The sequence below is a fragment of the Crassostrea angulata genome, chromosome 9 (assembly GCF_025612915.1).
Source record: "Crassostrea angulata isolate pt1a10 chromosome 9, ASM2561291v2, whole genome shotgun sequence".
Taxonomy (NCBI): Eukaryota; Metazoa; Mollusca; class Bivalvia; order Ostreida; family Ostreidae; genus Magallana; species Magallana angulata.
The window spans coordinates 33,968,878-33,987,612 of record NC_069119.1 but is presented as its reverse complement, the minus strand read 5'-3'; the positions used below and the strand labels follow the sequence as shown (position 1 = coordinate 33,987,612).

General features: G+C 34.0%; 1 protein-coding gene across 1 annotated transcript; it reads right to left on the bottom strand.

The window, feature by feature from the left end:
• Positions 1-1,023: 1,023 nt before the first annotated feature.
• LOC128164354 (adenylosuccinate lyase-like) lies at positions 1,024-18,734 on the bottom strand. Its single transcript, XM_052828152.1, has 21 exons — positions 18,545-18,734; positions 17,152-17,355; positions 16,678-16,722; positions 16,097-16,176; positions 15,620-15,791; positions 15,203-15,249; positions 14,882-14,972; positions 14,636-14,705; positions 14,199-14,346; positions 13,763-13,853; positions 13,329-13,418; positions 11,865-12,041; positions 11,004-11,090; positions 5,261-5,371; positions 4,502-4,651; positions 3,641-3,784; positions 3,234-3,388; positions 2,821-2,974; positions 2,149-2,307; positions 1,477-1,607; positions 1,024-1,145 (listed from the first exon to the last, which is right to left on the bottom strand). The coding sequence occupies exons 1-21, from the start codon at positions 18,695-18,697 to the stop codon at positions 1,103-1,105; spliced, it is 2,502 nt and encodes an 833-aa protein (XP_052684112.1). The 5' UTR covers positions 18,698-18,734; the 3' UTR covers positions 1,024-1,102.
• Between the last annotated feature and the right edge of the window lies 1 nt (position 18,735).

The window sequence follows — 18,735 nt, the reverse complement described above, 5'->3', positions numbered from 1 at the left end:
TTTGCATTGATGATTCTAATTGATTCCACTAATCAAAAGACCAATGGCCGTCCCCATTAAGGATCTAGAGGGCTGGCCCCTAAAATATTCAATCATTTGTATCTCAAAAAATGTACAACAATTTGAGATTGGTGCAAGAACAAAAAAATGTTAGTATTCTTAAGACATTTTCAAAGAAGCGTCTACCTTGGCTGAACAAAATGACATTAAGGTCAAAGGTCAAGGTCATTTGGAAATCTCTAAATTAATGAGTTTTTAGATCTCCATTGTCTAGCATGGTAGAGAAAAACTTGTTCATGGATGTAGTAGGACATCATAAGACATTTCAAAATATAACTCTTTGACCCTTACCATGTAACAATTATAGAGTTTTTGCCCTTATTGTACAAAATGCTTGTTATCGCTACTGCTCATTAACCGTTTGAGGTAGAGACTTGAAACTTTTACTAATGTATTCAGTACACCTAAACGCTCCTTCAATCTATTCATACCGAAAGGGTCCAAAGTCTCTTTCTAGCAGTTATTACCCCTGAAAGTTTCGAACATGAAATAAAAACACAGATAACTTTTGAATCAATTATTATAGATACATCGGACCACTTGGTATTGAAGCGTCTACCTTGTCAGATCGAAATGACATAAGGTCAAAGGTCAAGGTCAAGAAAAAAAAATGGAAACTTAATCTTTTTACGCTTTTTTATGAAGTAACACAGATTTTAAAAAAAAATATTCTACTGAACCAATCTTATTTCAAACATAAAACACAATGAGGTGGAAAGACCTCTAATTGTTCTAGAACAATTAGTCTACTAGTTTTTAAATGTATTTCTTGTCAATGATTTGCCATACAAGAATTGTTTTAGAAAACACTTTGACCGGTATTACAGGAAGGAAACATGTTGGCTAGTCATACCGTAAAATGTTGATTTTTCTCAGTATATACACGTAATTACAAATACATGGATTCCAAACAAGCTTGCTAACCGCTTTCCGATGCTATCAATACATTCTCTTATTTCTTAATTCCAGCATAATTGATGAGGTAGTTGCAATTGGTATTCCTACATACACTGTGAATAGTGTATCAAGAGGTTGTTACATGCTATGCCTTCATATCCTCCATTTCTTTGAGCATCGCAAAATATCTGTGATTCAACAAACAATTCAATTCAATTAAATCCGATAAATAAAGTCGATCTGAGTTTAATTAACATCTTGTCAATTCGGATGATTCATTATGAATAAACGTAGATTTTGGTTTAGCTTAAAAATTTTGGGTTTTTTTTTTCGTAGTATACAATGGCTACAATTTTACAGGCAATTTCATAAACGTAGATTTTGTTTGGCTTAAAAATATTTGGTTTTTATTTAGTAGTATACGATAGCTGCAATTTTACAGGCAATTCATGACTTTAATAAAATAAGATAAATCTTAGTTAAAAATGTTTCTAGAAATAATTTTTTCAATATACTCACTTCTGTACTTGCTGGTCTAACCAGTCCTTGTGTTTCAGATTGTTTTTCCAGGACTCAGGTATGGCCTCTACCCCGAGTTTACATCCCAACATTGCCCCTGCTACGCAGGCATTTGTATCCGCATCGCCACCCTAACACAATGTTTGGAGTTACTACCGGTATTATCATATCACTAATGACTAAATACAGACTCGTGCTTCATATTGCGTAAATCACTTCTATAAGAGAAACTTGCTATTTGCCAAAATAATCGAAATTACAATCTGATAGAGTTTCTGTCATCGTCTCAAGCCACGGGTTTTGTGTGGAAATAGAATGGACACAAAACCCGTGGCTTGAGACGATGAGTTTCTGTATATATTATATTAGAACACCTCTAAATAGGTACAGCGAATGTGTTTCGGGAAAATTAATATCCAGAGGTAAAAAGGTCCTGATATTGCAAGATATATATACATATATTGAAAGATGATAAAGTTCATATAATACATGAACAAAAATACAAATTATTTCATTTAAAGCTCCGTGTCACCCTGGTATAACACAATTTGCTACGGTTAATATCCGCGAAGTTATATCAGGAAAATGGTTGGGCGAAAGCTGTTCATACGGAGGCTTCGAATACCTTCTCTTATATATAAATCAGAGGATATCAAATATCAGCATGTCTACCTGTAAGACAATTTTAGTTATCGCTTTCCGGAAGTCGTTCTGCTTGAGTGCCCAGAATCCAGAGCCAAGGGTCTTAAACGTGTAGCCGATCTTTCCGGATTCGTCAAGCTTAAGTTGTTTCAGGTCAGAACACTTCATACAGCTTAGTAGTTCACGTTTCTGTTATGAACAACATTGAGAAACAGGGATCAGATCATACATATCAAAACTATATAGTACCTACAAAAACAGAGAAATCAAAGGAAGAATTCAAATCGTGGACAAAGCACAAACCATGGGAAAAAGTGAGAAAAAAAATTAAATAAAAGTATAATTCAAAATTTAAAAAAATCTGTAAAAAAACAAAGCGTGGCAAAAAGAAAACAAACACTAAGGTCTAACAAAGTTCAAAATCTAATAAAAACATAATTGGGTGCTAAAATAGAAACACAATAAATGAAAAAATTAAAATCACCCCACACGTTTAAATGGGAAATGCAACCCGGTGTCACAATCATCAGACAAACAAACATCAAAGCAAAAATTTGGTTTCTTTTGGTTGAGAATCATTAATTACATTTGACGTTAATTTACCACCGAATAAAATGCAGATTCATGCTATTCACAACGTATATATATCAACAAAAAAAGAAATCATATTTAAGGTTTTATAAAGTAAATTAAAATGCCTACCTGTTCCTCGATCTCGATAAATTTCACGGCGATGTCATAGCTGTCTTGGATGATAGCCGGAATATTATAACCTCCTGTCTTGTTAAAATGGCGCTCTTTTTTCTGCAGCATCATTGCTATCGCAACGGACACAGCAACAGCAGAAGTCTGACATCTGGACATCACAAGAAAAAAAGACAACTAATGATAAGGATGCGAATCAATAACTAGTTGTAGGTTTTTAACATTCCTTCAACGAAAACAACTAAGGAAACTTTAATCATTCTGTTGCACTCTTTAAATGCAATGACACAAGTCAATATAACCAACAACCCAAAGAATGAAGTCTATTAAACAGTACTTTGTAAAAACAATTTTATACACATGATCCTGATATCATTCCATCTTCAACAAATGAAAGAGTGTCAAAGAACCTGGGATCGAAGTGTGTGATTTTGGCGACATCCGCTGCGTTCTTGGTCACGTGATCCATGTCGTGGAATCGATGGACCCCAAGGACGCTGGTCCGCATCACGGCTCCGTTAGGTGCCACCTTACCCTGCCCCTCCCTCCACACACACTCTGCAGCCTACGCAGGGATAAAATCGCAGTTTTTGACTTAGCATGCGATTGATCGTGCCAATTTGACAAAATAATGAACTATTACATTTTCTGTGGAATTTTGCCGAAGACATCAGTTTGTGGAAAAAACAAAAAAAATGAAAACTGCAAATTTTTTCGACCAAGACACATTCTACAAACCTCGACTTGTTATAATTTTATTTATGAATTGCTATTTTTTTTAGCTTATGAAATTTAGTTGCAACTGTGTCAAGCTTACTGCCATGGGGTCATCCAGAAAGCTCCTGTGGTGTATGACCCGGTCAGTGGTCGCACCGATCCCCATCCCCACATAATCCCCCAGCTCGGGGATTCCTCTTTTCATCCAGTCCAGGAATCGACGGGCGATGTCCTTACAGTTCACCTGGTATAGCAGAAATAATAAACCCTTTAACGGCATCTAACTGTTGGCACTGCTCTTTTGTAAAGCTCGTTAGCCACGGTCTAAGCTGGATATGAGCTTGGTTGGTTGCGTATTTAAACTCCATGAATCCTCATATTAAGGATTTCACAGAAGATAATTCTTTTTTCCATATTTTTGGTGAGAGAAATATTTGTGTTTCCCTTGTTCTCTGTGGTATACTACTAGATGAGTGAGATGATCCTATCTCAGATGATAAACTTACCTCTCTCCGTTCTGGACGTACAGATGAGGTTTACTTTATATTACTTCTCTCTCTTTTCTTGGGGAGTGAGAAACTAACCTCTCCCTTGTTCTCGGTGAGATACTAATCTCTCCCTTGTTCTCGGTGAGATACTAATCTCTCCCTTGTTCTCGGTGAGATACTAATCTCTCCCTTGTTCTCGGTGAGATACTAACCTCTCCCTTGTTCTCGGTGAGATACTAACCTCTCCCATGTTCTCGGTGAGATACTAACCTCTCCCTTGTTCTCGGTGAGATACTAACCTCTCCCTTGTTCTCGGTGAGATACTAACCTCTCCCTTGTTCTCGGTGAGATACTAATCTCTCCCTTGTTCTCGGTGAGATACTAACCTCTCCCTTGTTCTCGGTGAGATACTAACCTCTCCCTTGTTCTCGGTGAGATACTAACCTCTCCCTTGTTCTCAGTGAGATACTAACCTCTCCCTTGTTCTCGGTGAGTGAGATGAGTATAAGAATGGTCTGATCTGAATCGTCAGACCAGTCCCCCACGTTCCAGCGGTTCTGGTGCGGGTTGTCTACAAGGGACTTGTGTTCGAACTCCAAACAGTCCTTCAATTTACCAAAGTACTAAAAATAGAAAGGCATACACATCAGTTGAGAAGTACCTTAAGGTATGTAAACTCTAGAAAAGCGACGTGCCTAAATGAATGCGGGTTTTTTTTGGTTTTTTTTTTGGGGGGGGGGGGGTTGTTTGGGTTTTTTTTTTAATAGTTTTTTTGGATTTTTTTTTTGGTCATGTTGTTTAATATTTTTTTACAACAGTTATTACAGAGATCTAAGGAATGTCAGATACAGATTGTACATGTTTATGATTTAAACCTTATTAGAACTCTTGAGACATCTTTAGAGAAAGAGAGAGATTATAATTATGCATATTAATTGATCAATCCATATCAAGTCTCAAATCGGTTTAATATCTTCAAAAATAAATTTGTTACAAAACACATAAAAATTTGTCATTCTAATATGAAAATTGTTTTCCGTTTAACTACATAGTTTTAACATAGTTTACTATTTAAAAATCATTATCAAGGTACATTTACGTTACATTTTTTTTCAGTAAATAAAAAGTAGCATTGTCTGCTCATTATTTCCATGGTGCAACGACTGGCGACTCAGGTGAAATGACATGCATGCACTTTTATAAAACATTTACCTGTGTATTGATGAGCTTACCTGTTTGGCCTCCTTTTTGGTCAGGAACTCGGTGAGAAGTCCTAGGGCGTCCCCTACACATTGTCCATACAGTACCGCCCTGATCTGATGTTGTATATCAGAACTCAGGATCTATAATAAATGCATGTATCTACATTTGACAAATATATAAATGCTTGTACAATTGATATGAATTCATATCTAATCAACGTCCAACTTATTACAACCTTTAACATTACCAAATTTGCAACTGAAGAATAAAATGTACGCAAAAATAATTATCGATACTGGATTATCAGGACCGAAATAGTCGGAAAACGATTCTTACCCGACACCGTCAAGACTGCTCAACAGGATGTAAAACCTACTCACCCCAACTGTAGCATTGCAACCAAGAAAGAGATATATTCATCGTCCCTTTTATGATTATGACAATATTTAATGTTTTTAGGCTCACGTTTAAAAGAAATGATGGAGTTAACCCACTTACTGTTGGCTCTGCCATTTCACATCGAACGTTCATGGAAAATAAATAATCAATACATTGTTGCTGATGAAGCTGGTAATGGAAAACATCGAACCCGACTGCACGGACTGTTCAACCATATATATATGTAACGTGTAGTTTTTTCGGAATCAAAACCAGGATATACATGCGCGGATCCAGAAAATTTTTCCAGGGGGGGGGGGTCCGAAGGATAATTGTGTTTGCCAGGGGGGGTCCGAGGCATATTTTCGCGATAATTTTACTATGTAAATTTAATAAATTTTCATTTTCCAGGGGGGGGTCGGGACCCCCCCCGACCCCCCCTCTAGATCCGCGCATGATATATACCCGGTTTTTTACCAGCTGGGCATAAAAAAGTTTACTGGCTTAATCTGATTTCATTGTTTGATGTCTTTATTCAAGTCTTTTTCACATGTGTCTATATTTAAACAATAAAATGCTTACTTTGTTGAGTCATGTGGGTTTTGAAGGTGGCGACATCGCAGGTAAAATAAATAACCCGCATTACATCTTTCTTTTAACAAATTAATATATTGATCGTAAAAAGTAAGCAACTAAACTATTGTTAATGTACATCTGTACGTTAGATAATAGAACAGCCAAATCTTCCTCTATGGAAATTTGAGTCCGACATGATTTTTTCTTGGTCCGTGATTTTTCTTAGGTCGATGAAGGTTTCGACCAATCGATAAACATGACTTGTAGATTTTAGTCCTGTCGGTTTTTACAGAGCTATGAATTGCAACGAATTTCCGTAAGAAATAGAGGGAATCATACTTGGTGGATTAAAATATATCATTTGATTGCGTAAAAGTGAAATTTAAGGATATGATTATATTAACATCTACTAACTTAAAGTATGTGTTTTTACCATTTTTTACTATAATCGATTGTAGTTCATACGTGCATGACAATTAAGAAAATGGATATCTAGAAATTTTTAAAGATGATCTATGAATTACGAATTCAAAAATGGTTTTGTTATAAGACTTGACACTGACAAATATGGTGTAATTAAACTTGGTGATTTTTAAACACATAAATAATTATACAAGTTATGAAAAGAACTGTTATTTGTCATTTAATACTACTAATATTTTGATTACATAAACATGTACACATATTAAATAGCATTTACTGAAAACAAAGTGTGTTGTTAGAACAGTAAGAAACACACAATCATTGGAAAGTGCTTCCTTCTCTTTTAAAAGGAGGGTAGATTGATGCCAAAATTATACTTCTAGATATTGATAAATTTTAGCTGTATGTACTGGTACTGTACCAGTTATCGGCTAAACTGAGAGTTCGGGTTTATAGCACGCGGCAATCCAAGATTTTTTTAATTCAGTCGTCTTTTTCGAATAAAGAAAAGTAAGTTTGCTTGAAAACTTTCTTAAATATGTTTTATACATGAGCTTAAACGATCATTGTTTACCGCTGATTTTACATCTTTGCACTTTCAGCAGTGGGGGAAGTGACGGAATAAGTTAAAAATAGAATATTACCTCTTTGTGATACGTTATTATATCCCTTCTTTGATTTGACATATAAAATCAATACATTTAACATGTATAAAACATAGGTAATCACAGATTACAAAGCTCACCGAGACGAGACATCACCCTTATGAGACTTCACCTCTATGAGACCACCTTTATCATATTAAATGAAAATCATACTTCATGATCTTGGATATTCATGGATTCTGTTTTGACACAATATCGTATATCATCTGTTAAAAAATTGTAAGCTAATCATATGTTCATATGTTAATCAATACAATAATATAAAATTAAATATTGCATCCTATCATATTTACAACATATATCATATAATTCAATAAAATACCATAATAATCAATGATGAGATATGATATTGTAACGTATGATATGACATTGTATTGTGTTATACGTTATTGTATTTGATCAAATAATACAATATCATAAAATATAAAACAATATAGTATTATATTACAATATCATATTACATAATACATCATAACATTGAAACTTATGATATTACATTGTATAATATAGTATGATATTGTATGATACTGTATCATTTTTGATACATAATATGATATTGTACCATATGATGCACTGTACAATATTATTTGATACAACATTGTATCATATCAAATGATACAATTTTATATGATAAAGTAAAATATTATATAATACAATATTATATTATTCATATTGTATCATATGATACAATAATATATTTTACACTATCATACAATACAATTTCATGTGATGTGATAATATATCATATTATAAAACAATATCATATTAAACAATATCGTATGATACGATATTATATAATATAACAGTATCATATTATACAATTTCATGTGATATTATTCTATATTACAGAAACCAATATCATATTATACAATATTGTATGATACAATATCATAGAATATACAATATTGTATCACAGGATACAATATAATATTTTGCAATATCTTATGTAATTGTATCATGTGATAAAATAATAAATTAAAAAAACAATATAATATTATACAATATTGTATCATAATATACAATACTATACATAGCAATATCATGATACAATATCATATCATAAAATAAAAAAAAAATTGATACAATATCATATTGTATCGTATAATTTTTTATAATATAACATATGATATCATATTGTATCATATCAAACAATACTGTTTCATATCATACAATACTATATCATAGGAATCATGTTATATCATTTATCAACAAATACATCTATCTATCGAGCAGGTTTGAGTGAGGTAGGAGATTTCTTTAGCATACTTGATAATGGAGATCAGGCTCTGCATCTGAAGCAACCTCTGTGTTTCATTTATAATATAGTTAAATCAACTATGCAAGCTATCATCTATAAAACATGTGACCTGTTCCAAAAAAACTAAACCTCATCCAGCATCCGAAACCTATGGCTCAGATTCAGCATTCAAGCCTCTCAGGTGCATCAGTATACATAAGACGCATCTCCATGCAAGTTTGGTGAAGTTCAGACCAGTAATAACTAAGATATCATCATCAGAAGGCACTAGCAATTAAAACCTTAACCTGCTCCAGCATCCGCAACCAATGGCTCAGATTCAACATCCATGCCTGTCAGGTGCATCTGTATCATAAGACACACCATCCATTCAAGTTTGGTGAAGTTAGGACCTGTAATAACTAAGATATATTTTTTAGCATCCTTGATAATGGAGATCAAGCTCTGCATCTGAAGCTTCCTCTGTGATTCATTCATACTACAGTTTAATCAACTATGCAAGTTTGAAAAAGTACTATCATCAATTAAACATGTGACCTGTTCCAAAAAACTTAACCATATCCAGCATCTGAAACCTATGGCTCAGACTCAGCATTCAAACCTGTCAGGTGCATCAGTATCATAAGACGCACCATCCATGGAAGTCTGGTGAAGTTAGGACAAGTAATAACTAAGTTATAATCATCAGAGGGCACCTGTTTCAAAAACTTTAACCAGCTCTAAAAACCTTAACCTCCTTCAGCATCCGAAACGTATGGCTCAGATTCAGCATTCAAGCCTGTCAGGTGCATCAGTATCATAAGACACACCATCCATGGAAGTCTGGTGAAGTACGGACCAGCAGTAACTAAGATATAATCATCAGAGGGCACCTGCAACAAAAACTTTAACCAGCTCTAAAAGCCTTTACCTCCTCCAGCATCCGAAACCTACAGCTCAGATTCAGCACTCAAGCCTGTCTGGTGCATCAGTATCATAAGACACACCATCCATGCAAGTTTGGTTAAGTACGGACCTGCAGTAACTTAGTTATTGCTATCAAAGGGCACCTGCAACAAAAACTTTAACCAGCTCCAAAAACCTTAACCTCCTCCAGCATCCGAAACCTATAGCTCAGATTCAGCACTCAAGCCTGTCTGGTGCATAAGTATCATAAGACACACCATCCATGCAAGTTTGGTGAAGTACGGACCTGCAGTAACTTAGATATTGCTATCAAAGGGCACCTGCAACAAAAACTTTAACCTGGTCCAACAACCTTAACCTCCTCCAGCATCTGAAATTTAGGACTCAGATTCAGCATCCAAGTCTTTCAAGTCCATAAGTAGGTCCAGATGCATCATCCATGCAAGTTTGGTGAAGATAGGACAAGTAATAGCTTAGATACAGGACCTGCAACAAAAACTTTAACCAGGTCCGGACGCCGACGCCGACGCCGAGGGTATAGCATAAGCTCCCCCTGACTTCGTCTCAGTGAGCTAACAAAAGGAATTCACGAATTTCCGAGAGATTCGTAGCGCAATTGAACGCCTGATTGCACAATTATGTATTGAATAGTATACGATTTGGTGTATTACCGTATGATAATAAACGAATTATTTTATGAGTTTTGTTTATAATGTATCATGACCCCGAATACTTTAGTCTGACCTCACAAGGGGCATAATTCAAACTACATTTAGCAGAGTATATAATCAACATGAACACGGATTTTTACTATGTTATTATCACGAAGCCGATAACTGGTACAGTAAATCGTAAAAGCTCGGCAAATTCGGGGCGTGCTTAAAAGCACAAAACAAGATGTTTTGGGTTCTAAATAATGATATAAACTAACAGATCGATAAATAAGGAGTTCACTTTTTAAAGTATGTCAATTTTTATCCAAAAATATCAAGAAATGAGGAATTACGAAAAGAAAACGTTAAATTTTAGCCGATAACTGGTACAGTGCCAGTATAGATAAGCAGAATGTATACATTTTATTTCTAATAAAATTATTTAATAGTTTCATGAAGATTGTGTAATCAAGTCAATACTATCAAGCCTCCTTACTAGAGTCATTCCAATCTCCAAAATAATAAAAAAAAAATTCAATTCATCAAAAATAAGAACTTAAGAAATGTACGTGGAGTCATGTTTGAGAGATTATGGTACGTTCAGTCAAAAAACAATAAAAATATATATATATATATATATATATATATATATATATATATATATATATATATATATATATATATATATATATATATATATATATATATATATATATATATATATATATATATATATATATATATATATAAAAAAAACAACTGTTAATGCTTATAGTCACATGGAACACACAAGGAATACTCTTTTTAACGCAGTGAAAAAACATCTTTGCACCAATATCTGTATTGTCATGGTTAACAACATTTTAAATGCCGAGGAATGAGAGGCCTCATTGCTGCTATGGCAACGTCAGACCTGGAGTTCCACTTTCCCTCCCTCTTTTAGTTTGTCCATGTATTTCTGTAAACTTGGTGTCACTTCCATTTCAATGAATTTTGTCACCTGCAAAACATTTATAAAATGCTTATGAATCAAAGTCTAGAAAATACAAATTAAAACTGCACTTCACTGTGTTCACTTTTAATAAAATAAAGATTTGACCTTGTAGTAAATTGCATAGAGGGTAAATTAATTTAAAAAACTGGTATAAATTATCATAAGGGTTAAATCTGAAAGCTTCTACAAATTGATAATTGTGCATATATTTTCAAGCAAATTTTAATCTGGTAAAAATATATTGCTTCGTCTACTTAAGGATTTGTTTTATAAGATATAAAATGGTTTGGGGCAGTTTACACTTTATAAACTGCGAAGCGGTTTATAAAAATGCGTAAACTGCCCCAAACCATTTTATATCGTATAAAACTAATAAATATTGAATTCATTGCTTATAATTTAATTTTTTGCTATTAATTGTAGATAAAAACAGTCATTTGACCTTTAAAATGACATCACATTGTACAAAATTCAAACGTAACGTCAGGCGGATTAATACATTTTTGATGTTAGTCTTACTATGACGTAGGCAACATTCTTTATACAATATAAAATAATTTTTTAGCCAATCAGAGGGCGCGTTACAACCAGAATTAAATTATACTATGTTATGATGGTACAAAACTTTTTAATAAATGCTAATAAGGATATATCGAGAATATGAGTATCATGAAATACACACCTAAACCCAGTTAAATACCTGTACATGTATAATCATAGGAACTACACTATCAATTCAGATTAAATACCTGTATAAGGTTAGGAACTACTTTATCTCACCTGTCTGGGAGCCCGTCCTGTAAAGGTCCCGGGGTCCAACAGAGCTTCCAGCTGGCTGTGAATCGGTTTGAAGTAGTCCGACTTCCTGATCCGGTCCACCAGGTCGTTATCCCCGCCCTCTTGTTTTACAACACGCCCTGCCTCCTGAGACAACACTCGGATCTGTTCATGACACTCCTATAGAAAAATAAAAAATAAACAACCAATATTAGTTTGCAAACTTTGATACATGTTTGAAACATTATAACAATGTATATAAACCAACCTCTTCATTGATAAATAGCAGATCACTAAAAGTTATTTATCTTTGACCATGACCTTTTTTCTTAGGTTTATAGGGTCAAATAAAAAATTACAAAGTTTGAGGTCAATTATGACATTCAATCTTTATACAAACTATTCTGTTTTTCATATTCCTACGTTTGAAGAAAGGCTCATGCAATGTTGGACCGCGGGTATGATAAGGCAACTTTCAGCGATCAAATTCCTCTGATCAATATGACGTCACAATAAGCAGCATGATGTTATATTTTACTCAGAAACTTGTCGATTTTAACTTTATCTCTGGTTTAAATTCTAAAAACTACAGGCATAAAATATCACAAGAAACTCTTCTTACTGAATATATCTTCGATTTCTCTCTATTACGTATAATTATCATTGATGACGTCACAAGCATGTTTAATAGAGAAGATCATGTCGGGAGACAAATCATCGGAATGCAGTGTAAACAATGCCGAAATAAGACTTATTCAATACAGATACATAAGATTTAGATAAGTGTCAGTTAGGATGTTATCAGGATAATACAGGCATGGATATTTTGTTTATGCAGCGATATTTATACATTAAGCAGATCGACATTTATATGGCTTGACCAGCCTTTCCTCTGTCAGTGTGTACAAAAAAAGGCAAAGTGTAACACTACCCCGGATATTATGAAAGATGACTTTGGTAAATATCAACGGTATATAACCTAAACTACTTGAAAAGTGGTGCTATAATCCTGGGCTTTTTGTTTTAAACAAATTCGTAGTATTTTCAATGAAATTATAGAAGTTGAGAGGGTTTCCGATAAATGTTTACAATATTTATTTTATGCGATTAACAATAGGATTCTAGCAGTAATACTAATAAACATGAACTAATTGCCAATCGAATTATTGTAGCAAACATACAAATGAACTTCGGGGTAGTGTTACACTTTTTGATTTTTTGTTCAGGTAAAAAAGTGATCTATTTTTAACTGTCACGTGATACCATGGTACGGCAGCTTCAAAGATCGAGTCAATTCCGAAGTAGAAAAATAAAATTTTGGTGAACACATTCACTTGGTATTAATATTCAGCACTGTTTTCATAAAAATAAACAGTTTTTAAATTGATCATAATTTTGACGGTCATTAAACTCGGAGTTGCCTTAACCTATCCGCGACATACCTGTAGTAGAACACCTGATAAATACCTGTCTGTCTCCTCCAGCCTTGACCATGGCCATAATGATGTTTTCTGATGCCATGAAAGGTAACTCTTGGTTTACTCTTCTTTCTATCACCTGCAGAGAGCAAGAGCATAGCTTTACAGAAACCTTACATCTGATTTTTTCAAAATAACTGAACAATTTTTAGTTTCACTTTATATTAGCTTTAAAATAGCTTCCACTCTTGTAAAAAAAAATGTTTAACTCATTTATAACTATCTAAGTCTAATATTTAAACATCTTGAAAGTCAACAGTGAAAGAGCTTTTTCACACAAAGATCCCCAACATAGTGAAGTGACCCTTGACCTTAAGGCATTTTACAGTCTTGTGACATTTTGACCTTCAGATTGTTCGTTAAGACAAGAAGACCCATTAACAAATCCTATCTTATTTTTTTTTATGGTGGTGTGAGCCGTACCTTGGGATACACTACAAGTCCCTCTGAGATGTTCTGTAGAGTGCTCAGTATAATGTCCGCTGTCAGAAAGGCCTCAGGAAGACTGATTCTCCTGTGTAAATACAATCAGTGGTAATTAATATACAAATGTAATAAAAATGTAATAGTTTTAAAAACCTTTGTCCAGTATAACATTTCAACTTGGTTATCTTCGAAATAAGGCAAAAATCTTTTTTAGTCATCCCGGAGGCTTGAAAGATTGTGAGAAGTTAATAATCTTGTTGTAATCCTATCTCAAAAATATGAAAAAAAATAAAATATTGGCCTTGTACATGTATATATTATGTGACTCCTAATGTTCCTTCCATTTGTTTGGAAGCTGCAGTCAGTGCTTCCTATACCAAAGTGATCAAACGCCCTGTTGACCTTTACACCTGTTGACCTGTCCTATATTTACCTGTTGGCACTGTCGTCCAGTGTTCTCTCCATCCACTGGGTGGAGGCAGTCATCAGTGGATCCTGTACCAGACAAATCAGATGTCTAGACAGAGCACAGCACCTCTCACTCCTCATCGGGTTACGCTTATATGGCATAGCACTGGAACCTACAATCAAAGTACTGAAAGTCCTGATAATCAAAGAACTGAAAGTCCTGAAAAAACACTAAGCATATCTATTACTTGTAATTTACTTGCTCTTTTAAAGTTGATTTTTTTTTTCAAAATCAACTGAATCGGAAACATATTTTCAATGGACAAATTTTGATACAAGTTAGTTTCTGGATAGTTACAATTAAAATTGGTACATGTAGGAATACATGATCAAATACATTTGGTGCAAGTTGTTATTCATGGGAATTTTTTTGTGAAAAACAGAAGCACTGAAGTCACTGACCTATTTGATCTTTTTCAAATGGCTCTTCCAGTTCTTTGAAATTGGCCAATAGCCTTATATCTGTACAGATCTACAAAACATGACCACAATTGAAATCTATGGCCTGGGTAAAAATATATCAATTTGTTGATCGTCCGTATATTTTGAAAGCAACCTTTTTCTTTGTTATGGCAGATAAATTGTGAGATAATTTGAGTATAGATGAAATACAGGGCTATTGAGATATAAGTTAGAAATGCGAGATACCTTGTGGATAGAGGCTCCGAGACTGGCCAACACATTGAGACAATCCACATCCACCTTACGGGAATAGGTCTGTCCACACACCATGTAGGTCCTGAAAATGAATATAAACAAGTTAATGAGAGGGCGGTATGGTCTTCGCAATCAATAGTTCTTATATTAGGAAATTTGAAGAACTCTATTGCACGTCTTTTAAGAAGTAGAGTAATAAGTACAGAATAATTTATAATATAGTAGTTAAGGAGTTCTTCTGCAATTCGTTCAACCCATCAAAAAGAATGAAGTAATTAAATCGAACACTAGGATGTTGTTCTGGGTACATACTGTTTGAAACCTGCCATCTCTGTCACCATTCTATCCAGCTCCTCAACCTACAGTAAAAAAAATTGCAATTTCTATAGGTACATCAAATCCTCAAATAAAATAATTTAACAGTTCAAAATCAATTTCTTTATTATTTAATCTCAAGACCATGGATCATTCAATCATTACTATTTAGACAAAATTGACTAGGAACAATTCTAGAAAAGCTGAAAATAAATGTCAGAATCCAATGTGCAAAATAAGGTGGTGGCAAATATAAGTACTTGGCAAGAACCCTGGTCTTATGACCACTTGAAATTAGACTTTCAACATAAAATTCAACAAATATATTTTCTCTATCAACATTTATCACATAACACACATACTCATTAAAACATAATATGTTTACAGTAAATCAACACCTGTCACATAACATACCTTCTCATCGTCTCCCTCAAACAGACTTAGGAAGCTGGCCTGTGTTCCTGTGGTTCCTTTCACTCCGCGGAATCGGATGTTGTCGCTGGCGTTCTCCAGATTACGGAGGTCCATCAGTAAATCCTGAATCCACAAGCACGCCCGCTTTCCTACAGTTGTAAGCTGGGCTGGTCTACCAAATCAAATTTTAACAACTACAGTAAAAATAATTATCATGGATTTTGTGGGTAACTTGAACTATTGAATTAATATCTTTGACAAACAGTGAAACATAGTCATTCTTCATCAAACATAGAAAAGAATCTATGAAATTACATCCTAACATTTTTTTTTAATTGGTCCTAATGAATTTCCAAGTAAATGATCATGCACAGTCATGAATAAACTGCACAGACTGAAATCGACAATTTGAAACCTGACAGTGTATTTCTATGACGTATGCTGTTATTTTTATGTTATTCTGGACACTTCACTTACTGTAGATGGGTGTAGGCCAAACAAGGCAAACTTTTCTGTTTATCTGCAAAATCCGCCAGACGTTTGATCACGCGAGCAAGCTACAATAAAATTATACCATTTCAATGACGCAGCAAAATCAAAATACAGATGAGTTTCTTTTCTTTCTTGAATATTTTAAAATTTAATCATAATATTACAAAAATATTTCTTTCACCTTATTTAGATGTCTTTCAGTTTTTGTTGCCTGTTTTATTAATTGGAATAATGCTGTTTATATACAATTTTTTGTACAAAAATGATTGTATTAACCTACGTTTATGCGTACAACAATAAATGTGTGACCTGTAGTGTATATATTTCTATTCATTAATCAAATTCTAATAAATGTTCATTAAATTCTAACAAGTAAATGTTCTTTTTTTACATAAACATTGTTTTGTTTTAATTTCCATTCTTTTTCATACAGGTTAATGGACAATAGATCACACAATTTATAGAAGCAGTATGTTATATTTTAAAGAAAGTTATTATCATAAAATTAAGTTTGACTACACCATGGAAAAATTTAAACCATGTAATATTTTTAAATCATGAGTTACCTTTGGGAGAAGAATATGAAAGCCATCTCTCATCACAATCAGATCCTAGAGAACAAAATTAACAATCATTATGATTACACACTGCAGTAAAATTCAAATACATAAGGAAAATTTGATTACGAAGAATATTTATATTAGGTTTTGTTCACGTTTTTTATAAGAAAATAATAAATCATGGTTATACTAAATATTCATGTTCCTTAGTTCTCCTTTGTGCAAGTTCTTATGCATTTCTTTTTAATATTATAGCACTGTTAATGCATTTACTGTATTTGTAAAGATTTTATTTCCTAGATCACATAAATAAATTTATAAATAATTTTTTTGGGGTGGGGGTTGGGGGTGTAATAATAACAACAATGACAATCACATTTACTAAAACATGTATTAAATTTATCTATTAAATAAACACTTGGTAAATTCTCTTTTAAATGCTTTCAGAACACTTAACATACAAATTCATAGAGAGATTACAGTGTTGTCTCCAACATAAGCGGAGGTCGCTCCAAGGTGAATGATAGGAGAAGCTTTTGGACAGCACGCTCCAAATGTGTGAACATGGGCCATAACATCATGTCGGTATTTCTTCTCCTCTGAGGCTGCCAGCTCAAAGTTGATGTTTTCGAGATTGTTCTCCATCTCTGAGATTTGTTCGTCTGTAATAGTGAGTCCCAAAGCCTGAAACCAAACGTAACAGACAAAATCATAACAGTTTACCCAGAGTGAACCCAGGGTTTAGTTGGGGTTTACTTTCTGTTATGTTGGGTCTGATCGGTACTGTAGTCTGCCCCAAGTTATTGCCTCCGCCACTTTTAGGCACTTCTAATGAAATCCATCATGTCAATTAAGTTTAACTGAAATCGTTAAAAGAGGGTTAATCCAAAATTTCTTCATTGATAAACCATCCGTCTTTACCCAAGGAAACTTACAAGAATTAAAACTACATGACAGTAATTTCTTGAGAAGCTATAAAACGGGAAATGTTTACAGCTTTTTTTCATTTGGATATACTTGAGACACCTTGTTCTCTTTTTAAACATTATCATCCAAGTAATTTTCATGTTGTTTGCAATTCAAAATCTGTGTGGAGTTTTATTTTTGAACGTGTATTGAAACTTGAGGCGATAGAGGGGGGCCCTACAAAACAGAAAATCTGGACTTTTTCATTTTATGAAATGTATGATGTTTTGAGTCCAAAGATAATAATTATCAGATTATTGAAATATTATATTTATGCAAAAAGTGGTGGAAGTAGAAACTTGGGACACAGTATCACTTATCTATACATATATAAATATATATATACCATACCGATCAGACCCAACCTAACACCATAGTAAACCCCAACTAAACCCTGGGTTTACTTGGCATTTACTCTGGGTCCTTTGGGTTTACTCGGGAATTGATTTTGGGGTCAACTGTACACAATGAAGAGTGAAGCAGAGCTGTCTTTATCTTACCATCTTACTGCCTGTATTTCCTGTCCCTTGTATATTCCGAATACACATATATAGAGTCTGCTATTAGGGGTATACTTCTGATCTGGGTTTACTCTCTGTGTCCACTCTAGGTTTACTCTGGGTCCACTCGAAGTAAACCCAATGTAAACCCAGAAAGTAAACCCAGGGTTTAGTTGGGTTTACTTTCTGTTATGTTCTGTTTGGTTGGGTCTGATCGGTACTGTATATATATATATATATATAAGAGATGAAAACTCAGCTGTGATCATTGCCAGTCTCAAATCTATATATAGTTTTATGTGGAGAATGTACTGTTATTTACTGTAACATGAATAAACGCTGAAAGTTCATTAACATGACGTCTCAACAACGCAAAAAAAGCTGAATAATTTTATCATAATGCACACCTTTTCTGATTTTGCCAGATATGTCCATAGTCGACGCCATGTTGTGAATTTCTTCATCTCACTAAAGTTGAATGCCATTTCTGGACTGGCATAGCGTGACACAAGAGGCGAGCGATATTTCATAAACTCCGCCGACATCTCCCCTCCCGCCATGTTGTTCAAAGTGAAAGTAGAACGTGCAGTCCGTCTCC